The 27,090-nt window shown below is 35.6% G+C and overlaps 1 protein-coding gene across 8 annotated transcripts in view; it reads left to right on the forward strand.

Moving 5' to 3' along the window:
• Rfx3 (regulatory factor X3) overlaps positions 1-27,090 on the forward strand; it is a 251,217-nt gene that overhangs the window by 164,299 nt on the left and 59,828 nt on the right. For 7 of the 8 annotated variants that reach the window (XM_040745977.1, XM_040745989.1, XM_040745998.1 and 4 more), the window contains 3 exons: positions 7,834-7,908; positions 15,975-16,156; positions 20,388-20,507. In XM_040745977.1, the coding sequence (XP_040601911.1) occupies positions 7,834-7,908; positions 15,975-16,156; positions 20,388-20,507 (377 nt within the window). The remainder of the gene's footprint in view (positions 1-7,833; positions 7,909-15,974; positions 16,157-20,387; positions 20,508-27,090) is intronic. The other variant, XM_040745967.1, reaches the window with a different exon arrangement.

Consider the following 27,090-nt stretch of genomic DNA (forward strand, 5'->3'; position numbering starts at 1 on the left):
ACACATAGCCAGCCTGTTGGGCATCCTGTACTCTGCCTACAGCTTTTCTTTTCCCTGGCACTGGCACCTCCAGTATTCTGATTGTCCATTGCAACTTAATCTCTACTTCTACATATTTACCTAGTGCTTTCTTGGGTTATCTCTCTGAAGGGACTCTGGCCCTGCCATACATTCCCTAATCGATAGCTATCTGGAACATTGGTACAAGACTTGATGACTCCCTCAATCTTACTTCTTCCATGCCAGAAAAACAACTGTTATGTTCTGCTCCTGACTTTGGATGGAATCTAGCTGCCTTGGGTCACAGTTGTATCTGCCTGTGTGCTCACCCTAAGGAAACACTTCCCTAGGCTTTCTATGGGTAGGGAGCCCCTTCAGTGGCATTCTGAGTGTATCAAATACATTTGCATTTTCATAAGTTCTAACCTTTGATTGGTGGGGTCTTAGCCTCAGGTCACTTCTGCTATTGTCCCAATGCTTAGTAGCTAGTTTCTTTTTAGCATTTTTGCCTCTTTTTTTAGCACATGCCTTTGCTGCAATTTTAAACTAGTTTGAGCTCTTCCTTAACAAACTGCACATGAAAAAATATATTTCTGTCCCCCTTGTTGCTTTTTTTAAAGATTTTTTTCTACTTTTGATTGTGTGTATGTAGGTATTCTATGTGTGGGTGTGTATACATATGAGCTTAGGTTCCCACAGAGGCCAGAGGCATCAGACTCTCCTAAAGCTAGATTTACTTATGATTTTGAGCTTCCTGCTGTGGGCTCTGGGAACTGAACTCAGATCTTCTGCAAGAGCAGGCTACACTCTTAAGCCATATCATCAGCCCCTGTGGCTCTTTCGTCAAGTTAGGTAAGTATGGTGAATAATTACCACACTTCAAACTGAATTCTATCCTGCCTTAAAGTCTTTTTTTTACACAAAATATGTTAGCTATTAATTTTAAATTTGCTCTGCTTAATTTTTTTTTCCTAAAGCAGAATAAAGTCAGATTCATTTTTGGCATATAACCTGAATGGCCTCTACACTAGTTCCCAGGACAGGCCTTCTTTCCCTCTGAAATCTGATGATGCAGCCTATTCCCCCTTTTACTTAATTTATTTTATGTGCGTTGGTGTTTTGCCTGCATTTATGTCTGTGTGATGATGTCAGATTCCCTGAAACTGGAATTATAGACAGTTGTGAGCTGGGAATTCAACCTGGGTCTTCTGGAAGAACAGCCAGTGCTGTTAACACATTGAGCCATCCCTCCAGCCCAGCTTTCTATCTCAAGCATTCTTATCTTTCAGTTCCCATTAAACAGTATATTAAGCTTTATTAAGCTTTTGAGAGCTTAAAAGGCATTTCAAGGAAGGAGGGCTTTATTGTGACTCATAGTCTGTCATATCAGGGCAGTTATAATGACAGCGACTTGAGTTAGCTGATCATATTGCATCCACAGTCAGGAAGCAAAGGGAGACAGACACCCACACTGGACCCACTGTCTCATTTTTATTCAGTCCATCACCTCCACCCACAGGTGCTCTTCATGGTTACAGAGTATCTTCCAACCTTTGTTATCTGATCTAGATGATCCCCCAAAGGCAAGCCCAGAGTCTAGCCTGTTCTAGATAATTTCCTATAGGCAAGTTCAGAGGTGTGTCTTCTAGTTGGTTTGTAGATCCTATCAAGTTGGCAAGCAACATAAATTCACAAATCAAACGTAATGTCTACTTAATCTCAAGATAGTCCCTCAGTTCCAGAGAGCTTCAGTTTTCTTAGATGCAAATAGACTTGTTTCATGGAAATAATGCCTATCTAATATGAGAATATGCCTATCCTATTCTATGAGGTGGTTGTAAAAATCAAATTAAAAAAAAAGACTGAAGTCTATCTAAGAGTAAAGAGAATATACCCAGACTTATAAGTAAATAACCATAAGTAAAATGATATAAATGTTTAGTTGCTCATGAACATGTTATCTTATTTACATAGATGCACATGAATATGTATGTAAACACATGTCAGAGGGATCCTCTTTTTTGTCCTGTGAAATATATAAAACACTTGCCATCTCTTCATTTTTTTGTTGTTGTCATGTAGACACTTACCCTCTTGACATTATGATTGCTCCAAAATAAGCAGTGTGTTCTAGCCTCTTAATTACTTACACTGGAAGCGTTTGAGTAGATTTTCCTGAATATTTTTAGAGCTATTTGAGATTTTTGGTGTTTATGATTTTTGCTTGCATGTAGTCTATGCACCATGTGTGTACATGGTACCTACCCATTTATGTCAGAAGGCATCAGATCCCTGAGAAATAGAGTTATGAATAATCATGACAAGGTACCTAATTATCATATGGGAGGGAAGAGTGAGACTTATATACTGAGTCATATAGTGTTAGCAGGGAGCTCTGTGCAGGGTCATCCTCCACATGGGGTCAGGCATCCAAGCTTAGAGACACACTCCAAATAAGGTAAGAGGAAAAGAGGGAGCCCCACCGATAAAGGAGAGACTCCATTTTGCACTGAGCTCAGGAAACTATCTGGGCATGGTGGTACAAAACCTTAATAGCAGGGTTCTCCAACAATAGTCACAGAAAATCTTTTTGTAGCACACCATTCTGTCTATCCATTCATTCTGCAAATGAGCATTTGCCTCCAATCTTCTCAGGGGGTTCTAATCTCCTCTAACCTTTTCAACCACTGAGTAGGGAAAACACTTAGGTATAGTCCAGCTCAGCAAAATAAGAAGCCATCCCATTAGAGGCATTCTGTTTTGTTAAAAGGCAATGAGAGAGGTAATTATAACAAGAATAGTTCGAGTGAAACATTACTTCCATTTCATTGACACTATTCACTATTTTAGAAAATACATTATCGACCTCTCCTTTGAGCATGAACAAAGAGTAAAATGCAGTTTCTTTCTTAACATCCATGCATCCCTGGACTCTTCTCTCGACTCTGGTCTCCTTTCACTCAGGACCTAGGTGGTACTTTCTCTGAAGTTCCCTTTGGGATATTGATTTGTTCTTGCTATTGGAAGTGACATGGTGTGGCTCAGCATGCTTGGAGGCTGCCACCTTATTCAGGTCTCCAGGAAGGCAGTGTATTTTTCGTTCTCAGATGTTTTCAGCCTGAGTTTGAGCTGCATGTTTGTTATGCTCTCTCTCTTTCTCATTAGAAAGTACCATGTCCACTCCTAGTTCTTTCTTGACATGTTGTCAAATCTTTGTTGGAGCAGTGCTGAATTTATTATTATTTCTCCTGGATGGAAAATATTTTATCAAATTTGTCAAATTCCATTTCCTGAGAAATCACAGAATATTCACTTACTGGTTTATTTTACTACAACATTTGCACATATGATGCATTTTTAAATGTGTTTTCCACCTTACAAAGTTCTAGCATTGCTTTTTTTTTGATGAACTAAAAGAACTACATGTAAGTATACTTATTGCCACATGGTCATTTCTCCTACATTTGTCACTGTGTAAATCAAATTCTTGTTGCTACGACAAACATTTGAAAGGAAAAGAGAAAGAAAACAAGGGGAAATTGATTATAACTCACAGTTTGAGCCTGTGGTCACCTGGGCCCCTGATGCCAAGAGCTTATGGCTGAGTAAATTACCTCATGATGGCCAGAAAGCAGAAAGAATAGGCAATCCAAACCACTTAGCACCTTCAAGAATGAACACTCAGTTTCCTTCTTCCTTTGCAATCTACCCTTTTACATTTTCACCACTTTTCAGTAGCTAACAACCAAGAATTCAACACATAGGCTTCTGGGGACATTTCGTATTCAAATTATTACATTCTGCACTGTTTCTCAAAAGCTCATGACTACCTCATAATGTGAAATGCATTTACTCTATCCACGAAAGTCTCCAAAGGTAATAGCTCTAAGATACTCAAAACTCCAAGCTTAAGGTCTCTGGGGATGAAGGCAAACTCTTTGCTGTGACCCATCTCTGAAGTTGAAAAATGTACTGCTTCCTGCATGCAGTTGTGCAAATGAGAACACAGAAGATAGGAATAGAACCAAAACAAATCTAAACCCAGCACGGCAAATATCAAGTCCTGTAGCTCCCATGTCCATCATGTTCAGCATTTGGTGATATAAGCTCCAAAGCACTTGTGGGTAGCCTTGACTCTACAGCCTTGCTGCTTGCTGGCATTACATGTTTTTAAAGTTAACTGTACTCAAGAATGGAAGACTTCTTCCACAGACATACTCTCAGGGTTCGCCATTTTATCTTCTTCATCCCCATTGCTTCACAAAGTTTGGGTTCTGACCTTGTTACACATTTTTCTGGCTTCCCATGCCCCATTGAAATTTGGATAGAATCTTCTGTGACCTTGGGACTCTTGCATTTTGAATGCCTGTAAAACTAGCATCAAGATGTGATACCAGCTTAGGTCTCTTATACTCTGTCTATAGTAGTTTCAGAATGCCCAGAGGGCTGAATGAAATCGAGCTTCTTCCCTAGGAAGTCCTGTGCAGCAAGGGGCACTGAAGTTTTCTCCTCAAGCCTTTCAAATGAACTGGAACTTTCCTACTCTTGAGCCTTAGAATGGGTGGGGTCTGGCAATCCCTTCCATGCCCTCAAGTACCCTGTTTTCCAGATGCAAAATACACAAATACACAGCTTGTTTTAATTTGTTTTTGTGTTTCGATTTTTTGGGTGGTGGTGGTGGTGGTGGTGGTGGTGGTGGTGTGTGTGTGTGTGTGTGTGTGTGTGTTTGCTTGTGGGTGTATGTATTTGAGTTGGTTTACATGTATGGTATATGCACATATGCGTTTTCAGATGTGGGTGCCTTTGGTTCCCATGGAGGCCAGAGAATGCCACTGGGTACCCTGTTCTATCATTCTCTTGCCTGATTCATTGGAAAAAGTTTCTCATTGAACAGATAACCTGGCAGCCAGCAAAACAAGTGATCTTCTAGTTTCCACTCCTGATGGCACTGGAGTTACAGGCAGGTGTACAACCATGCCTGGCTTTCAGTGTGAGTATTGGCATTCAATCATGTATGGGAGAGTGTGTTTGAATAGTCTACATGTATGTGCTTTATTGCCTCCCTCCCTCCAGGTATCCCAATCCCAAATACAATTTTTCATAAAACCTCTCTTTTCACACAAATTGAGTCAATCAAAGTAAAACTAACAGTGAGGGGCTATGCCGGTGTTTTCTGGTGGAGTCTAGGTTTCTCTGATTTTGATCATTGTAAACCACTCTCAGCTGCTTGCTTATTCAGCTAAGTTTGGTTTTCTAATTATGCCCTGCCATTGTTTTATGTCATGCTAGAAAGAAAATGTTCAGTTGTCATGTCATGATGTGTCTAGAAATCTAGATTATGAATGTAGGTAGTTTTCCATGTTGTTGCTGGAGCTTAAAGTTTCTGTTCAACTCATAAACATTTAAAGTCATATTGAGCCCCATAACTACCAAAACCCAGTGTTCTAATCAAAACTCTCTTCCTGCCTTTATCTGAAACTATCTTTTAAACATTCACAAACTATCCTTCAAAATATTAATGATTTTGTTTTTCTTGGTTTCACTCAGAGGGGCTCGTGCGTGTGTGGGTGTGTGGGTGCGTGCATGTGTCTGTGTATCACATGCTACATTCACATTCCTTTCCCCAATATGAGCACACTCAAAGGTTTTTTGCTTCTTAACTTCCTTCATCTCTTGCTTCCTAGAATATAGAATACACTTTCCTCATGTTTTTCAGAAGGGAATACATCTCTTTTAATATGAATTTTAAGTTCAGGGAAATTTTAAACAATGAAAAATTTGTACAGGTTTGTAACTCTTCTTAAATACAATTCTCACAGCTTTGATCATATTCTCAGAAGTTGTATTCTGAAGGACCAACATGGACCATCATCCCCTAGACAGTTAGTATATCTGTCCTGGTGAATGTAGTTGGACCTGTGTTTCACCTTTCCCAGAGTTCCTTATTGAATGGCTTGAGGGGGCCATATATAACTCAGTAGAGGGGCTGAGAGAAATCTTTAGCATACACACTAAAAAAGAGAGAGAAAACCAGAAAATAGCCAGAGTGAAGGGGCTCATTTCCTGGCAGCCTGGCTTGGTAGAGCATCAGATGGAAATCAGGTACTGCCATTGCAGCAACATCAGTAATACAGATAGATCCCTAAAGACACCAATTACTGGCTGATCTGACTGAAGCTGCTTCTTCACAACCCCTTGTAAGGATTTGTTCCTGAGTGTGACTCAGCTGTTAGAATTCTAGTGATTTTTTATCTTTATTTAAACCTATAAAAATCACAAATTAAGGATTATTTTGTATTTGTTTGTTAAAATGCAGTCTCATCTCAAAATTTCTACCCTCAGACTTTAAAGAAATTGTAGGCATTTTAGCAAAGTACAATTTTGAGCAAATTCTTCTTAGAAATGATTTATCATCACATGAATGTTTTCAGCTGCCTTATACTCTCTCTTTTCCTTTGAAAAGAACACTTATTGATCCCTTTTCTGATATATAATCTTCCTTCGTTTAGCATTTTGGGAAAAAATATTTACTCCTTACATTTACATTGTCAATTCAAAATTGTAATCTTACTTAATATAAACGATATCACTTTTTCTATTTTAATATTCTCATAGCATCTCAACCGCTGGAGAGAATCATTTAAAAGCCACTTTGCCTGCTTTTATGACCTCAAAAACAGCTAACTATACAATAAATTACTGCTCATTTTTTAATTTTTTTTGAGACAGGGTTTCTTTGTGTAGCTTTGTATACCAGGCTGACCTCAAAATCACAGAGATCTGCCTGCCTCTGCCTCCCAGGTGCTGGTATTAAAGGTGTGCACCACCACTGCCTAGCTTTATTGTACATTTTTATGAATAACTGCTTACACTGAATTGTTGATGCATTCATAGTGTTAAAAAATAATGAAATTTGGTTTCTCAAATTGCATAATGATATTATAATGAACTAGTATTACTATAACTTTGATCCTAAATGCATGCTATCTAGTCTCTGGCTCAGTAGAATGTGCGGTAGTTCCCTGAACAGAAGGATAGCTGTCTTACATGTGAGGTCATCAAGAATGCCTCAGGCTTATCCCTGGAAGCTGTTGCTTACGAAGATTTTTGTGATTATCCATGGTGTACTGTTATTACCATGAATGTAAACAATTCTGTTCTTGTCCATTTTTTGTTGCCTCTGAGTTATTTTCTCTTCTACTCTTTTTTTTCTGCTGTTAATTCTAATATTTCTGCTTCATCATGTCCTAAAATATAATGTAGAGATCATAGTCACATCTGAATGCTTGCCTGACTGACTTTCCCTTTCAAATTTTAATGCAAGAATAAAAGAGGGATGCATAGATTTATTAGCTTTTAGACATAATGAAGGGTTTTTGTAACTTGCATTAAAATACTAATGCTATTAAACTCAGATTCTGTTTTATGAATTTTATTTTGTGATAAAATAGAACTAATGTTAAATATGCATTAGGAGTGAGGTTATATAGAGAGGGGTCAGGTCAATATCCTAAATCTTGAACCATGCAAGTAAAAAATATTTTATTTTAAGTAGAAAAAGCTACTAGGGTTCTTGATCCTCAGATCTCCATACTGATTATAACTACAAAGTGTTCAGAAAGGTTTACTGTTGTAATTGAGATTATTTTTAATGTGCATATTATATTTCATTCTCTAGGGATGGGAAAGCTGTGGGAAACACATTTAGTGATAGCTATTCATTAGCCATAATTGAAGAGTGAATTAGACTTTAAGAATCTATCAAAAATTCTCTGGTCAGCCTTTTTTTACTATCTTGTCTTGAGCCCTTTTTTTAATGACATCTATTATCAGATTGAAATGGCGATTGAGACGCTGCAAAAGTCTGACGGTCTGTCCACTCACAGAAGCTCCCTTCTCAACAGCCATGTAAGTTGCCTCTTCATGTACACTAATCTCTTGCTTGTTCCGCATGTTTTGCTTGCCTCTAAGTGCTTGTTTTATTTATTTACTTATTTATTTTGCTTCTTAACATTCCTTTCTCAAGCTTCTTCAGACTCTAACCATTTAATGCCCATTTTACACAGTGGGGTATCTCAAAACAGAACCACAGTGCACTGCTTTACTGGGTGTTTGTACTTTTTGTCTACATATACAAAACTGAAAATTAACAACAAGCCGCCATATTTTCTACGGTATAATTAATAGTGCTTTTAAACATATAAAGGGCAAAATTTTGTAACACATCTTTATTACTGAGACTTAGAAGCGACCATATCCACTGTATGGCTGGTAGAGTCTCTAAGTAGATAAGTGGTCACTAATGCCAAAAGCAGTGATAAACTATTTAAAATGTATTTACTGATAAGACTGTAAGGTAGGCAGGTCCCGGTCATGGATGAACTCAGATCCTAAACACTGAAGAGAAATGATAATGGGCCCAAAGTAAGCCGTAAGTTGCTAACTAACACCTGAGGCAAGCAGAGTGGCCTCACTGCTTCGTGAAGCTTTCACTGTTACCAGGTACAACATCACTATAACAACTGGTAAGTTGTGTGGAATAAACGTTTTCATCATCTGTTCAAATGGGAGGAAATCAATGAAAATGCTTGTTACAGTTATTCTTAGAAGATGATTTCTGAATTTATAGGGATGTCCACGGATCGATGACTTAAGTCTGTTGTAGATACATGTGATACATTAGTATTAGTGACATTTGAGTACTAGAAATTTCCTTCCAAACTGACTTTTTTAAATTAAAATTTAGGGTTAATTTCTTAATTTTCTTAATATTTCTATGACTAAAAGATTTAAAATTAAGATCACTGAAATATAATAACATTAATTTTCAAAAAAGCTATGGTATTTTTAAAAATCATAGAGTATATAGAGAATGTTTCACTGTAATTTTTTTTAAAAACTATTTGAACTTTGAGTTATTTAAGATTTTTATTCTGGAATACCAGGTCTTTTTGATGTTCTAGTGTTTTTTTTTGGAGGAGGTGTTTTGACTCATTCCTTTTTTCAAGAGAGGTTTCTTGGCAAACAAAAACATGTTAGCCAATTTGTAGAAGGCCTGTAATTTTGGTGAAAATTATAGATAGAAGCTTTAAAATAAGGATATATATTTTGTCACCTCTTTTTAAAAACAATTTGAACATAATTTTCTGCTCTTTGTTCTTAAATATATCCTGCTTATTGGAATGAGTCTGTGGCTAGTTTACCATATGCTGTTGAAATGCATTTCCCACTGTGTATATTGAAAATAGCAAGTGAGAATCCTTATCACTTCCAACCAGACGTTTGCAGGCATATAAGTATTTTTAAAAATGAATAGAAATTTGTAGTTGCTCTTTTGAAATTTTTAGATTTTTAAATTGACTCAGAAAGTCAATTCTTATTTTAGTTTTGAGATATGAAATATAGCATAATATGTTGTTTAAATTTAACTTCAATCACTCAACTTTACTGATATTTTCAAGAACCATAATGTAGGTATGAGAGCTTTTTAAAAATATTTCTTTCATCTTGAAATATTTGGTGATATTTGAAAATCATTTTTTTAAATTAGAACTTGTGTACTAAAATATATTATCTTACCAATGACTATGTGAATGAAGCCACACAGACAACACAATTATGGAGTCTTCCCTCATTTTGTGTTTTTATTGCATAGTGGAGGAAATCTTCCATACGGTTAAATCTGCTGTCTGAATTTCAGAATGTAGAAAGAGTAGGTGCAAATGTTGCTCATATGGAGATAATCTTTGTTTCCTGACTTCACTCATTGTTATTATATCTCTGAAGTGGTCAGGTTTGCTCAAAACTGCATGGTTAGCTAGTCTTTAGAAACAGGAATGATTCTGTATGAATGTAAGTTTCTCTTCTGCCCACCAGTTCCCGAACAACCACTCTGGCTTAATATGAGTTATAATTGTTTGGCCAAAGGCTCTGGCATATTACTGACTAGACCTCACGGTTAAATTAACCTATTTCTATTATTGTGTATTTTACCACATGGCTGTGGCTTATTGGTACTGTTCTGAACTCTTACTCCTCTTATAACTACATGGCATCTCCCTGACTCTGCCTTCTCTCTCAATCTGTATCTCTGTTTTGATTTCTCACCTAGCTATATTCTACCTAGCTATTGGCCAAATCATCTTCTTTGTTAATCAATGATAATAAAACATATTCATAGCACACAGAGAGACATCCCGCATCAGTTCTGGAGATGGTTTATGAACGGAAACAGCAGCATCAGTGTTCTACTGATGCCATCTGCTTAGTTTCTTAAATGCAGAAAACTTTTACATTGTCTTTCCCTTTGGAAGTTTCATTGGATTTTCCCCAACAGATTTAGTAAACAAATTAAGTAAATAATCCCTATCTAGTAGAATCCAACTTTACTCTTTCCCTTTCCCGTGCTTTCCACACATTTGATGAAGCAGTATTTCATTTTATATCCATTCTCTAAGTATAACCTTTTTTAAGAGTTACTTATTTTTACTGTTGACCTGAATGTTTGTATGTGGCCACATTAGCTCCTAGTGCCCAGAGAGGCAAGAGGAGGACAGTGGATCACCTGGAACTGAAGATTGTTGTGAGCTGCCATGTGGATGCTGGTAACTGAACCCAGGTCCACTACAAGAGCAGCAATACTCTTAACCACAATGTATTCCCAGCCCCGTCCAGTGTATTTTATAACAAGTATTTTATGCTACCAATCCATATTCCTTTTTTTAATATGCTATTAGCTATTATTATCCACGTTAAAATGCAAATGAAATTTCTGTGTTTGATACACAGTACTGTGTTCCAGCTATGGCTGAGGAAAGTTATGCTGCATATAGTGCTTCAGGCTGTTTGTGTTAACCCAGTGGCATTATGTCAACATTAGCACCATAGACAACCAATAAATATGTATTGACTAGTAAAAACTCTAAAATAATAAGAATTTGTATGGTTTGTCTTCTAGAGTGGCCATAGTGCCTAGAACAGTGCTGGTACATAGCAGTAGATACATACTAACTATTTACCTAGTGGATGGATATCAGAAACAATAGAAAGGGATAGAACCTATCTTTAACCTTCTAGGGTTCCTTTCCCAGTCACATGAATTCATATTCGCAACTAATACATAGACTTATTGATTTCCTTTTTCGGCTTCAAATATCCAATACGTGTGTGTGTGTGTGTTGGTAGAGGCGTCTCTCTTATGGCATTCTAACTGAATAAAGAAAATGTGGGTCACTTTATAATTTCCCACATATGTCTTTAAGATTAAGGGTAATGTTTTCTTCCAGTCTAATTCTTTAAAAAAGTTGTACCTCTAAGTAATATGATTCATCTCTTTGCACTTTAGACTGTATTTTTACTTTAGTTTTATAAAATTCTTTTCATATAGCACTTTGGAGTGAATTTTATTTTTTAATTTATATGTATATGAAGATACTGTTAATAATTTTATAGATCTGCCTAAGTCCAAAGATTATCTAATACTGTTAGTTACAGACTTCAGCTTATCTGCAATTAATATACATTTTCATTTAGTATTTGTATTATATCCAACTTAGGATACTTTAAATCATAAATGTCAATGTAGAATTATAGCTAGTTGTTGCTAGCTTTTGCATAGTGCACTTAAGCATTTATTTCTTCTTAGTTCCAAGTGTGTATGGAAATCTCTAGGCATTTATATTTCAGAATTTTCACAATCTAGCAGACAATTGATTCAAAATTCATGCAAGATTACACTACTGAAATGTATTCATCTTAAAATAAAATCTTGGTTTTAAGTCATTCACCCATTGCTGACTTGGCCCTATTGTAAATAAAAGTTACTATAGGCCTGTCAAATGTAAGGTGCACTGAGCTTAAAGTGGTTCCTAATTGATAATAATCCATATGTAAAATGCCAAATATTACATTTGTATGTTAATTGGACAGCACATTGTTATTGATATCTGTCAGTTAATGTTTCCTGTTAGGATAAATAAAATTCATCCTCTGTTATCTGTTCTGATTAATACAGACTTATTGCAAAAATTGAAAGATGCAATCCTTTCTGCCCTTAGATGAGTATATGTTGGTTTGATATGAGAATAATTAGGTTTTAAAGATAAAGGTCAAAAGTTTCTATGATACTTCACAAGCTTTAAAACTTGTAAAATAGCTGTTAAAGGAATAAAATAAGAGAAATAGATAGTTGCTTTCTAAACCACTAAGTTAAGCATATTGAATTCTAATGTCCAACTACCTTCTGTTACTAGCAAGAAACAATGTACCTTGTATGTGTTACTCGGTTCCTTTGAAGAGGTAGCATGCAGGCCATAACATAATATTTTACATTATAAAATAGAAATGTAACTGCTTAGTTTCTCCAATAATAAAAAATAATGCTACCTAGTCCTATGCATCCTAGACTTACTATCTAATTTCTAGTTTCCTCGTGTATCAAAGTGAGAAAATTAAATACTAGCTTGTAGAATGTAGACTGAACATTCTGTCTGTAACCCCAACTCTTTTTTGGCATATTCTAGATGATGCATTGCTTCTATAGGAAGTTTCTAGGATAATAATAGGTGGTATGGTTGTTGGCAGGCCTCCCAGTGAAACCCCATGGTAGCAGACCAGTCCTCTCTGTCTTCAGGGCTTTTATCTCTGGTGACCCTCTTCTCTCCTCTCACTTGCTCTCCACGCTTCTACAAGGACTAAAGTATCTCCTTTTGATGAGATGGAGGTAGAAACAAATTTAACTTTGCTCTTGTCAAGTCCTAGCCACCAGGACAGCTGTCCACTGGAACTTACAAACCAAAGACAGAAATATGGTTGTGTGTTCGCGTCTGTGTGCTCACATTGGTCAAATTCATATTTTCAAAAACTAGCTTAAAACTAAAACATTTGGGGGGATATACACAATATAGGAACAAAATAGGATCTCCAAACAGGCCAAAGTTTTTACTAGTATGGAAAAGGATTAAATAGCTATTCTGAAAAAATGTTCCATTTTCTCTGAATTCTCCAACTCTGGTGTGAGTAACATCATTTAAGATTCTGCATGGAGACAGAAACATAGCCTGCCTCTCTGCATCTGCCCACCCCTGCGGCTGACTGCCTCCCTGCTCCCTTCTCTACTCCACCTTGTTAGTTTTGTAAAAACTGAAGAATTTTGAGTGAATTATAAAAAAAAGATTCTGCATAGTTTATGCTACTTTTTGTTATAATAAAAGTAGACATTTTGCCATAAACCTTTAATTTTACTACACACACACACACACATACACACACACACACACACACACACACACACACACACACACTCTACATATTTACTAAAATTGACCTGGAAATAAGCTCTCATGTACCTGGTTACTTTTTACTTCTAAGTAGTTAAATGCTATAATGGTATTAGTATACAGCTATGGCAGTATTAAATTTTTCATTAGTATTGATTTATTTTTCATTTGTATACTATGATTATACTTTTATTTGTATACTATGATTATAAAGTTCACATTTTATAATTGAATGCTCATTCTTGGGGGAAAATGCCCTTTAAATTTTTCTGTATAAATCTGTCATCTGCTCATTAACAAAGGAAAGAATGTTGAATCATTTCATTCCTCTTTCTTAATCACATTACTATGCCTTTTATGGACACACACACACAAACACACACACATATACACATACATAAGTACAGTGCACATCACACACATACTTACACACATCACACATGTGCACGCACACATATACATACATACAAACATGCACATAACCCCCTCCCACCTACATACACCTTTGCTACTTTTTAAATTATATGTGTTCTATGATGTATGCTTGTGGATATTAGAAATTTATTACATCATTTTCAACTGCTAAAAGTATTTTCTTATACAAACTTCAAGAGGTTTTTTTTCTAATTTCCTTATTAAGCCTTGATGTCAAGAGTCTGTTTCCTATTTTAACATGTTAAGAAAACCCATAGAAGGCAGTTGTCTCTTGATCTAACTAGTACCCATATAAAAGACTGTAGCTCACTTTTATGCAATATGGCTCACATTGGCTACTTGAATTCCACTTGAAGTGCTTTCAAGTCGATCATTTTACTAGACGCATGGATGAAATACGAGTCAGGTTTGTATTGCTGTATTTTGTCTTTTCACTTGTGTTTTGTATTTTTTAATTCTTGAAATTTCAAAAGAGGAAAAATCTCTAAAGCATGCCAGTCCACTGTCCAAAGTAGAGTACGGATGACCTCTGTGATGTAATGCATGGGTGAACTTACCTTGGATGCTTATTATTAAACAGATGCTCATACAGAACATAGTCTGTGCATTATTTTCATTAAACAACATTCATTTTAGTGTCTCTAAACAACTTTTTACTGATATGAAGGTGAAAAATAAACACTATGAAACAATATGTAACCTGTAATACTTTTTTGTCAGTATAAAAAGGAGAGATAATTTGTGTGACCTTGTTAGTGTTATAGTGTTGAATTATTTATGACATAATATTAATATGTATTTTTAGTTTGTGTATTCATATATGTATATATACGTTTCTTAGGGAATTGGAAGTCTTCTTGAATGGGACATAATTTTATTTTTACAAGTATCTTATATGCTTTATGCCATTAATTATTGCAAGTTTGATGATATGCTTAATTATTTAATGATTATCTAGGAACGCTTGGAAATTAGAATACTCTGGAAAATTCAGTTGTTATAGTTTAAAAATAATCAAAATATTTAGATAATTTTTTATAAAAACCTGAAAGTTCTGGTTGTCAGTTTCATCAAAAGTCTTAAATGAGATACATAAACTTGATAGATAAAATAAAATAATTATTTGATTTATATGACTGTCCAGATCATCATCACTTTTAGCCTTTGAGTAAACACCCAGAGGATAGGTAGAATCACATTCATCTTTGAATTATTCTACTTCTATAATTCACACTTAATTATAATCTTGGGTTCAATATTTTCTTTTTACTATCCCATTTATACATGACATGGAGATGGTTAAGATACATAATATAAAATATTTGCTGCCTTGATGGCCTGTTGGTCTAGAGTAATTAGGAAACAGGAATTAGAAACCATGCTCAGTCACTGAGACAGTGTAAGTTCCCTGGAAATGTTGTTTACATTTATTTTACTTGTTTTGTAAGTAAGTAGATGGCAGAAATTTTTCTTGTACATTCCAAATTTAAACAAACATTTTTCAAAAAATGAAGTACAACATAAAACTTTAAAATATGAACTATAGGAGAAGAAAAATTATTTACTGCTTAGCATGGTAGTGTGCCTTGTAAAATTTTAAGGAAGAAAAATACCTCAACTCTGTGATAGAAAATTTAGATGATTTAAAAATTATTGCCTTTCATTATATAGAAGTTCTTTGGAACCTCTAGTGAGTGTACTTCTTTGGAGGGAAGAATTATTCAATTTTGCCTATTTGCAACATTCGCAGTAGATAATAATGTTATTATTTAGTGGTAATTTGAGATAATTCTGCAAAAATGAATAAAATCTTAATATAAAATGTCATATAAGTAAATCTACTGTTTACTTTTTGTAACAAATCAACGTGAAAGATACATTAGGTACTGTGTTACCAGACTGAGACTATATTAGGTGTGATGTTGCTAGGCTTAGTAGTATGTTTTGTATGATACATTTATATTATTAATTTTGACCAGTGAATGCTGTTATTTGAATTCTTGAAAGATGTGTCTCCAGGATAATAGTCAATATAGGGAAAATCATTATCTCTACTTATGCTTGACAATTTGAAGATAAGATAGTGTTTAAACTGATAGTGTCTAAACTGACATTTCCCAGAGCTTAGTAAGTCAGATTTACCAGCTTTTTGATAATCCCTGTTCATCCTGAGTTAATAAAGTAGTTCCAAGTAGTTGTATATACTGAATCTTGCTGATGTTTTGGCAAATTATGTGAATTTTCTGCTTATTCTCTTAACAGCTCCAGTGGTTGTTGGACAATTATGAGACAGCAGAAGGAGTGAGCCTTCCAAGAAGCACCCTGTACAATCACTATCTTCGACACTGTCAGGAACACAAACTGGACCCAGTCAATGCTGCCTCTTTTGGAAAACTAATAAGGTCCATTTTTATGGGGCTACGAACTAGGAGATTAGGAACTAGGTTAGTACTGACAATTGACATATTTAGTTCATCTTTCTTTATCAAATTACAGCAGTGTTGTACACTGAGCAGAAATGTATTGCGTTACAGAAGACATAAAGGAGATAAATGTGGAATGAAGTCACTTTATAAAGTCCACAAGAAAAAGAACATTATTATTCAGTGAATATCACCAAACTGATTTTCAAACTACATACAAATTAGAATGCCAACAGGCCAACGTGTTCATGCAAGATTTGCATACAATACTTTTAAAAATTGTTATATACACTATCGTTGCTTTTTAAAATAAATGTGGATAAATTGTCATAGTAAGTGGGAAACTTAGCACTTCCTTCTTGTTTTAAAATACATTGAATCATTTTTATGAAAATTATTAGACTAGAAGTTAAGGTGGAGGTTTCTATTTTCTGTATTTCTGGTGCCAACTAAAGGTATTTGGTAAACTTGCAACATACGCACATTTGAAGTCCTTGCTTATAGTCCTATTTTACATCTAACTAGCCTTCTAGGTATTTCTCTTGCTCTTGATTGAGAAAAATAGGCACATGTGGGAGTGAAACTGTGTCATATTTCCATCTCTGAGGACAGATGTGAGGAAGGAGACTTTCAGTCTCGTGGGTTTCCTTCCTTCAGAAACAATAAGTGTTTTTCTAAGCAAATATGATGAAAAGAAATTTTAGAGCCTTGGAGCTTCATTTTTATTTGCTATGACTTTTATAAATTGAAAACTAATATTTTAAGCAGTTAGGGAGAAACATGCAAATCCATTGATTTTCTAAGTCATACAGGAATCATATACAAAACATTAAGCTAGAGATGCTGCGCTGTACATTGAGTGATAGATCTGTAGTCCTAAGTCACAACCTCAAAGACTTACAGTACAAAGGATATTTTTACTCTCTGTAAGGGAAGCAATACCCTGGTACTTAACATCATTATGTATTTATGCTAAAAGGAGAAGTGTAGGTTTCCAGAAAAAAGACAAACCTGCCCCTACCCATCTCCAGACACACTGCTCAGATCCCTCTGGCAAGACACAGTTTAACATAGGAAACACATATCCATACACTCTAGCCTCCTTTCTGTTACTGTGTTAAATAGCATGGCCAAAAACAACTTAGAGAGGAAAAAGTTTAACTGGTTTACACTTCCAAGTCTTAATCCATCATTGAAAGATGTCAGGACCAACAACTAAAGGCAGAAACCTGGAGGTCAACCAGGAATAATGCTTCTTGCTAGCTAACTCACAAGCTCTTGCTTAGTCTAAGACCTCCTACTTACCCTGTCTCGTACAAACGAAAAAAAAAAAAAAAGACCTCCTACTTTTGCATTGTACCATGGTGCACTGGACTGGACCCTCCTGTATCAATTAATAATCCAGACATGTACCCAAAGACATACCTACAGGCCAATCTGATCCAGGCAATTTCTCAATAAGGACTTTCTTCTCAGGTGACTGAAATAGAAAATAAAATCTAAGAAGGAAACCATTTCTGTAGTACAATTTTTATAGAGTGTGATACCTTTATCTATAAAGAATCAAAGAAATGAAAAATTGTGATTTTTATGCTAACTCTCTAGAAGTGGCTAGTCCTCGAGAAGCATGATTGGACAAAGTGGTGTGACCTACAATTATAAATAAGCCCTTCATTCATATTCCATGCTGTGTCCTCAGACAAAAAGCTACTCCTTTCCTCAGATGCAGGAAGGCCCCTCTGGGATGAGGGTCCTAAGACCTACTTACAAAGGAATATCAGCTATGTTTTATCACCCATTTCACTGGGTAAGAAGTGAGAGAATTTTTTTTACTCCATGGCCTGTTTCTATGGTTTTCTCTAATATTGAGTACCATATTTGGGGGATAGTATGCCTAAAACTTTATTACTGTGTTAGTTTTAGGAGAGTTTGTATGTGTTTGAACTGTGAATTTTTCTTTTAGCTTGCTTTGAAGCAAATGTGCAACTTTCAAATTGCCAGAGGTTCAGTTCTTTCATAAATATATTCTTTTGGTACTTCAAAAGGTAGTATATTTTAAATTGCAGAATGTGATTGTCTATTCAGACTAAAGAAACCAGCTTTCATTCCTTTGGAAAAAAAGAACTTTTGTTTCTCTCTTATTTTATCCCCCAAAACCAGGAAAATCATTATTTGGAGACCTAACCTAGTATTTCCTAGCTGATGGCTCAGTAGTTACACATATGGTGCCAATATTTTGAAACTCTAGGCTTTAGTCAACATTCTAATAGCTGTATTGTTGCACTACTTTTGTTACTGAAAAGGATTTCAATGGTTCCTATTTTGAGGCTCTATTCAAACCTTGAAACACATCTTTAAAATAGAAAGGGACAAAATTGGGGTTGTTTGGGTTTGTGAATGAGTAGAATCCATATTCTATAAGTACACTGTGCAGTATTGCAGTTTTTACTTTCGATTTCCTACCCCCAAGGATTCTGTCTCCTAATCCTTTTAACATTGTATGTGGTGTTTGCACTTAAGTTGGAAAGGAAAGCCTAAAGGACTAAAGAGCGAATAAATGCTAGGGGTTGAGTTTAAACAAATGGAATGTTAGGAAGCTGGGAGAATGGTGTTAGGGTGAAATCTCAGAGATTTTTCTGCTGTGGAAACTGACATCAACCTTTCACTCTATGCCAAGGAATGGAAGGAAAATCAGTATAAATCAGGAGGCATATCAGATCACATGATGTTTCTGTTTGTTCATTTGTTTTTAAGTGAACAGTCTGTAGAAGCATTACCTGTCAGCAAGATTGTCTAGTGAAATTATCCAAACCAGACCAGACCTCATTTCAGCACTCACATAAACAAACAAACAAACAAACAAACAAAAAACAAATAAAATCATTGCATTTCTAACAAAGGCAATGCAAAGGGTAGGTTACATCTGACTGTGAATGAGCCTGGGTGGAATTCTCTTCCCAACACATTCCAGGTGGGATAAAAAGACCTTCCTCTCACTCCAACACCAATGTGAATTTATAAGAAACTGAATCTCAAAAGAAAAACACCAGTTTTCTTTGTGCATTTTCCCATGACTAATGCCTTCTGATCCTGCCCTTCCCTTCACTCCCTACAACCTCCAGTTTGTGTAGAACACACCAACTCTGTTCCTGGTAGGTTCTGTTGTACATTTTTTGCTCTGATCTCGGTGGGTTTTGTAGACAAGATCTAATTTTTGAAGCACAAGTAGTTTTTACTTCCATGTCATTTTCCCTGAAAGTATAGGCAGTTGATGACTTTAATGTCTCTTCAAATGTATGGTTCATCTAAAGTATGTTTGTTAGTCTTGGAAGTAAAATTATCTATTTTCATTAAAAATATTTAATCCACACAGCACTTACATTTCTCTTTGTAAATGAAAGAAAAAAATTGGAAGAGCACTCACTGACATATTGCTATATATAGACTTGTGAAAACTAGTCTCTCTGCAAGAATTTACATATTTAAAATGTTACTTTTGCAAGAATTTGCAAGTTCCATTCAGGATAAAAAATTGTCATTTCTAATGTCAAGCATTGTATTTTTCATAAACACTAAGAAGTTCCAATTTTTTTTACAGGGGAACTTCACCATTTTTACAGGGAAATGTCCCTGTCTTTTATGGTATATCTTGTTAGTAAATACCAGATATGAATCAATAAAAACAGATATGAACCAATAAAATCAATAGTAAAATGTTTTTAAAAAGAAGTATGTTAAGTATTTCTTCCTTTTTAGGTTTCAAAGCCTTAAATAATAAACCATTGTAGCATCTAAAAATGATATTATAGCATAATTTCTAAAATAAATACCCAAAGAATTAATCTAAGACTACAGAATAAAGAATTTTTCTCCATGTGTTTATGGCAAGTTCCTTTCTAGTGTACAGTCATTTGTGCTGTGGTTGAATTGTGGTTAACCCAAATTCTTTTCCAGCCATTACCCCTTCTAAATTAAATTCGAAATATATTAACAAATGAATTAATGTGAGTGGGACAAACGGGCTATCTGATGAATAGTGAAGTGAAATATTTACTGTTGAGGTGATTGTTTTGAATCTTCATTGATTTTTTGGAATATCACTATAGAATTATAGCAGACATCCAGAAAAGATAAATCATAAATGTGAAATGTTAGTATAATGTGTTAAGCAATTTTTTTCTGTGTGAAATTAATGATTAATATTATTCTTACTGACTTTTCATGCTTCTATATTTATTGTTCTTTTATGAAGAGGAAACTCCAAATATCATTACTATGGGATTCGTGTGAAGCCAGATTCTCCTCTTAATCGTCTCCAAGAAGATATGCAGTATATGGCTATGAGACAACAACCCATGCAACAGAAGCAAAGGTAGATCTGAGTTATTGCTGTGTCAAATCTACTACACACATCTTAACCTCATAGGTCTTCTCATTTCTAAGCAAAACGAACACTACTGCTGCCATTGGCATGCTTTCACTGTCATTAGTTCATTAGTGCTCAAATATCGTTTAGAATTTCAGTGATTCTCTTTTCAGTTTTTAAAAAATAACTTATCCTTCAACTTGCTGGGCTCCTTTAAAGTTAAATGTGATATCCCAAACTACTGTTCAAACAGGGAAATGACACACAATGAGTAAGGAGTCCATCCAGGCAACTAGCATCTTTGGAGAAACTTAATTTTAATGTTCATGAGACATGCCATTGTTACATCCTTCAAATAATTTTTCAAGTTTTACTTATTATTCATTGCAAGTATGAGTGTGTGTGTGTGTGTGTGTGTGTGTGTGTGTGTGTGTGTGCATGCCTGTGTGATATATTTGTGAGGGTGGGTGGAAGTCAGAGGATAATTTTCAGGATTTGGTTCTCTTCTTCCACCATGGAGTCCATCCGACAAGGTCATCAGGCATGCACAGCATGCAACTTTACCTTGTGAGCCATCTTACCCATCCCAACTAATCTTTTTGGATCAAGTCAGAGTTCTTATATGATCTTTGGAACTCCTTATAATTCTTTGGAGTCTAATCTTCATGAACATAGAATTGTAGACATTAGAGCCTTAATAGACCATGTATTCATGGATGGATGGATGCATGCATGGATGCATGGATGCATGGGGGGGTGGATGGATACATGGGTGGATGCAGAATGGATGGATGGATGATAGAATTATGCTTCTTGGAACTGAAAAAAGAAACAATTATGTTTGTCTGTGTTCATAATCCTTGAAAATCAACGCATAACAGTCATGTTTTCAAATATCTCACAAAGGTTAAATGGTATATATATATATATATATATATATATATATATATATATATATATATACCCTTACAGTATTGTTAAGCCTGGAGCCTTCCAGTCACTTATGAGTCACAATTTGCAGTAAATAAAAATTTTAAGAACTCTCTCTCTCTTTACCAGTGTAGCTTACCCATGCTCGGTAGTTACAACTATTCTTTTCAGCTGAAGTGATAGAAACAACTAGGAAAAACGTACGATTTCACTAGGTTCTTTATCAATCTAGTGGTTATTTGCATAGGCAAGATCTCATTCATGAGTTCTAAGTAATAGAAAGAGAATGTCACGTAATAGGTTTTTCTGGTCAGCAAACGTTGATTGAAGTTCTACTATGTACTGGGCTCTAAATTCAAGGATAAGATAGACTCTTCCTTTAGAAAGACAAAGTATGTGAGGAATGAGGATGGTAAAGTAATGCATATGTTGTGCAAAAATTCTATTTCAATCAAAGAATTATAGAATACAGAGTAATTGAACAAATTCTTGGAGAGGGAGGACTAGGAAACTTCATAAAGTGCTACTTGAGCAGTGACTAAGAGTGAGAAAAACACAGAATACCTAGGCAAAAGTGAAGTGTTCACATAACCACACAAGGGGAAGGATGATGTCACCAGTGGTCCATGATTTGGTTAAGTTGTCATTGAAGAAGGAGAGTTGAAAAGATGCTAAGTTGACTGGTAAGAGATATAATTTATATAGTAGATGAGTCACATATTAAGTGATTTAGTTTTACATGAATGTAGTAAGCTCATTTTTGTGTACGTGTAAAATAGCTTTAAAGCTATAAAACTTTGGAGCAAAACAATGAAATTTTGATTTTTTTTCTAGAGAGATGACTTTTTTATTTGGGGCAAGACATATTTAATGGGAGGATTGTGTTTAATTGCTAGTTATTTTATCTGTAGGTAGGAAAATGAATTTAAAAGAACAGAAAAATAGTAAAATAAAACATAGATTAGCACCATATGTGGTAACAATAGTTTATATGTTATAATAAAATATTATGATCTTAATCTTTTATTATTTTTCCACTTATTAAAAGCATAATTTATAGAATTTACTTTCTGATTTTATCTCTAACCCAAAACTTATCAGCAATACAGAATGAGACAATGATGAAATCAAGACGTAACATATTCAAACATAAATACTAACAAAAGCTTGACAAATTGTACCTAAGTAAAGCCAGTTTCTTCCTGTGATTTACATATGAGGAAACCTAGTTAGCTCATATAAAAAGCAAACATCCTAAAGACAGTCTATATTAAAAGCCTGAATCAGGTAAGCAAAAACTGTTTCTATTTTTCCTTTTCTTTATTTTTTCTTTTTCTTAATTATCTCCTATTAAACAGAATCCAGAACTGTAAAGGAGCCATGAAAACCTTTGGTATATATCTCCAGGTGGTGATATTTGTTGTAAGAAAAAGATAAAATGTGAACATGCTTATGAAGATGTAAAATTCTTATTATATGATTAAAATCTACCAATACTGGTGCTTTGTGGAGTCTGCTCTCTTATGAATGAAAAGCATTAGAATACCAAAACAGTACTGGATTTTCTTTTCTCTGATAACACTTTTTTAGAAACTGGGTCTCACTATAGAGTCTCAGCTGGCCTGGAATTTACCATGTAGCCCAAGCTGGCTTCAAACTCACAGAGATCTTCTTGCCTCTGCCTCCTAAGTGCTAGGATTAAAGACGTGTGCCACCATGCCTCGCTAGGCTCTTGCTCTTCAAATGACATCCTGATGGATAATGGTAGTGTTCTTGTCGTTAAGTACACAGGTTTTATACTGGGATATTCCAGAGGCTTCAGCTTGTTGAAGTAGCATATCTGCGGCACAGTTTCTTTCCTTTTGTCTGGATATAAAGGTCACATTAAGAGTAATTTTGAAAATGATGAAATAATTATTTTCATCATTTATCTGATAATTTTTAATGTCTGATGATTCCAAGACTTGAATGATTTTAATAAAATTAGGATTTATGTAAGAAAATGTATTCTCGGCCGGGCGTTGGTGGCGCACGCCTTTAATCCCAGCACTTGGGAGGCAGAGACAGGCAGATCTTTGTGAGTTCGAGACCAGCCTGGTCTACAAGAGCTAGTTCCAGGACAGCCTCCAAAGCCACAGAGAAACCCTGTCTCGAAAAACCAAAAAAAAAAGTGTATTCTCATGTTAAACTACAGATGGTATGTGAAAGGTTTGTAATATTTTATAACAGGTAGTGGTATTTAATATTTCAGCATATTCAGATTAATTGACTATGATTCATTGACTATGTCTGTAGTTCCATATTTACCATGGTTTAAACTACATGTTTCACATATTTTTTGTACGTAGAAGTCAAGTATATGTGTTGATTATTTTGAGAATTTAAGTTTGGGTATTTGATTTCATATATCTAGTTTGAAAAACGGATAGGCCATAGAGGCCATTTCTACTTCTGTGTAAATCAGATGCCCTTCAAAGCTACCATATGGAACATAGTCATGAATCAAGTGATAAAAGAGTTTTGGTAGAAACAGATATGACATATTTTCCCATATTGGAAAGATGAATCCATCTTCAAACCATTTATCTAAAGTAAAGGAGTAAATTAGAGTCTGCTGATTCAAAAAGCAACCGTGGGGTGTAACTACTGACATAAAAAAATTATAAGTAGTCAGGTTGTTCTGTTTCCTTGAGACTTATTCAGTATCATAATCTGTGGGCATACAGTGAAAGAACAAATTAATTAAGGCCATCTCAGCAGCTCTTTTTACTATCACTCTAGTGATCAGAGATAGGGTAGCAAAATACCCTAAGTGCCTTGTGAAAATAGTGTCAACTATGGGTAATCAAAAGGAGAAGAATGGGTAATGTATAAATACCTTCTGTTGAAAATAAACTTTACATTTAAATAAGGTAATCTCCAGTTCTTTTTGTTTGTTTTGTTTTAAGATTGTTTTAATTTAAGTTAGAAACAAGCTTCCTTTACATGCCAATCCCAGCTCCCTCTCCCTCCCCCCCCCCCGTCCTACCCCCATCAACTTCCTCAGCCTCCCACCCAATCTCCACTCCATTCCCCAGGGAGGGCCTCTCCAGAGTCTGTTGTTTCATTCAGGGCAGGGCTTAGGCCCTCCCCCAAGAGTCCAGGCTGAGAGAACATCCCTCATTGTGGGATAGGCACCCAAAGTCCATTTGTATGCCAGGGATAAATAGTGATCTACTACCCAAGGCCTCCTCACTGCTACCCACATTCAGGGAGGTCTGGATCAGTCCCCTGCTGGCCTTCCAGCCATCAGTCTGGGGTCTAAGAGATCCCACTTGTTCAGGTCCACTGTTTCTGTGGGTTAAACCAATCCAGTCTTGATAGCTTTGCTCATCAGTCCTCCCTCTCTGTCTCTGGGTTCCAGGAGTTCAGTTCAGTGTTTAGCTGTGGGTGTCTGCCTCTGCTTCCATCAGTGGTAATCTCTAGTTTTTAAAGAAATTTACTCATGTCCTAATGACTTAAATGCTAATTTACACACATGTGTTATCAAGCAGCAAAAGAAAGAGAGTAGCAATTTTCAGGTCTGTAAACTATGTGAAAACGTTGGTTGCTGTGTATCTTCAGCACTTAAAGAAATACATAAGAAGTCTTGGCACGTGTATTGTAGCTCTTTTCTATACCCTTGAGTTAGAACTGGTGGAGAGGAGCCATGTGCTTTTGATAGTGTGCCTATCCAAGTCTGCTCCCAGTAGCCACTCTCAAAATACTAAAATGCATTTATATTTCTCAACAACTTCATGCAGTTGTCAGTTGCTTACAAAATAGGCATGTAACATGTAAAAGAGTGCATAGGATGACAGAAAGGTAGGAAGAAAAGATCACTCAGTTGCTAAGAAAATAATGTCTATATAAGATAGATAAATCAATCATCATACAGTAACCTGGACAAGAAGTAACCCTTTCGTCTTCATTCTTGTATGAAATCTTTCCTCAAAGACACAAGCAACTCAAACAAACAAACAAAAACCCATGCATTTACAAGAAAATTTTGATAGCCAAGTGTGGTGGTTCATGCCCCCCCACCTCCTTTCTCTTCCCAGTGTCTCTTTCCCTTTCCCTCTCCCTTTCACATGAGAGAATAAGGCAAAAGAATTGCTCCAAGTCAAGCCCAGCCTCAACTACCTCATCCAAAAATGCACATGAAATACAGGGCAAAATCACAGTGTAGTATGTTTTAGCTAAGGGGGAAATGTGTCATCTGTCCATTTGAATGGTCCCTAGATAGAAAGAAGAGTCTGAAAGAAAGATCCTTTAAGGTCCTGGGGGAAGATGAGAGAGGTCTTCTAGAAAGGAGACTGCAAGACTCCTTTTACTTCAAATGTCAGGGAGGGCATCCAAAGATGTTTGTCATTGGACCTTTCTTAATGTCACAAGCTTAAGACAGGTGAAACAAAAGCTCTTTATTTAAAGTGGTGGATAAAGTGACCACAGGTTCTCTTGATACTTCTATTGATATATGACTTCATTACCCTGAACCTCAGTTTCATCATTTTAAAATGGAAACAAACTTCAAGATTATTTCATAGTTCAAGTGGAAAAAAAGTAAATTATTTTATAGCTGGAAACATTCAAATGTTATTCTTCTTCATAATATCATGCTGTTATAAGCACTATAGAAAAATCTTTAATAGTGCTTTGCAATTTTGGAGGAGTGGGCATCCTCAAACATAGTGTCTGTGGTTTGTTTATTTCAAGGACAGTAGTTCCCAGCTTTGACCAATGTTAATAGTTCATCTCAGTTTTTCAGAGAACAAATTCTCTGAAATTATTACAAAGCTAAACTTGGAGGACTGGGGTCATTCCCTTGAGGCAGGTAAGAAGGACAGAAATCTTTTTGAGCAGCTACTCTGTTAACTGTGCTCTTCACTCTGGGACATCAATAAGGAACCCTGACACTGATTGCTAAAGTCAGTATCACTAGTATGCCAATGTACTAGTCCATGATGTCCTGATCACATGTTCTGCTAAAGTCAAGAGGACCAGAAAAAAAATAAACAACTAACCACTCCTCAAGAGTTATTGAACTCAAGAAATGTACACAGTTTAACAAATAATCACAGTCACCACCTAGTACTGCTCTAAGTGTTTGTTGAACTAAAATGCTCTCCAATCCCATTTTTATGATAAATCTCATATGGCAATTATATTGCAATTTACTTACAAGAAACTAGCCCCATTAATTGTGCTTTATACGAGAATCTCCCTAATTCATTTTTCCCTAGACAGAGCCTTAGGTGCTTTTAGATTTTGTTGACATAAGGTAGAATAGGGTTGTAATTCTCTAAATTAGATATATTTTTAAGATCTGTATAACATAAATGGCTAGCTGTAAATGAAAGAAGTGCCACACACACATGCATGTACCCATGCAAACACATGCACACACATTGATACTATATGTTTGTGCAAATATCTAACTGTGATGCAAAGAGAGCTCAGTGAAAATTTCAGGAAATTAGGCTTGCCTATTTCAATATTACATTCTCAACACTTAAAAGATCACATTCATTTTCATTTGAGACAACTACCCCATAGGGACTAAATTTCTTGCATTATTGAAAATGTAATGCTAGTGGATAACCAGGTACTCTGAGCTACCAAGAAGAACAGAAACGAAATC

This window comes from Mesocricetus auratus, unplaced genomic scaffold (genome assembly GCF_017639785.1).
Source record: "Mesocricetus auratus isolate SY011 unplaced genomic scaffold, BCM_Maur_2.0 Super-Scaffold_4256, whole genome shotgun sequence".
NCBI classification, from domain to species: Eukaryota; Metazoa; Chordata; class Mammalia; order Rodentia; family Cricetidae; genus Mesocricetus; species Mesocricetus auratus.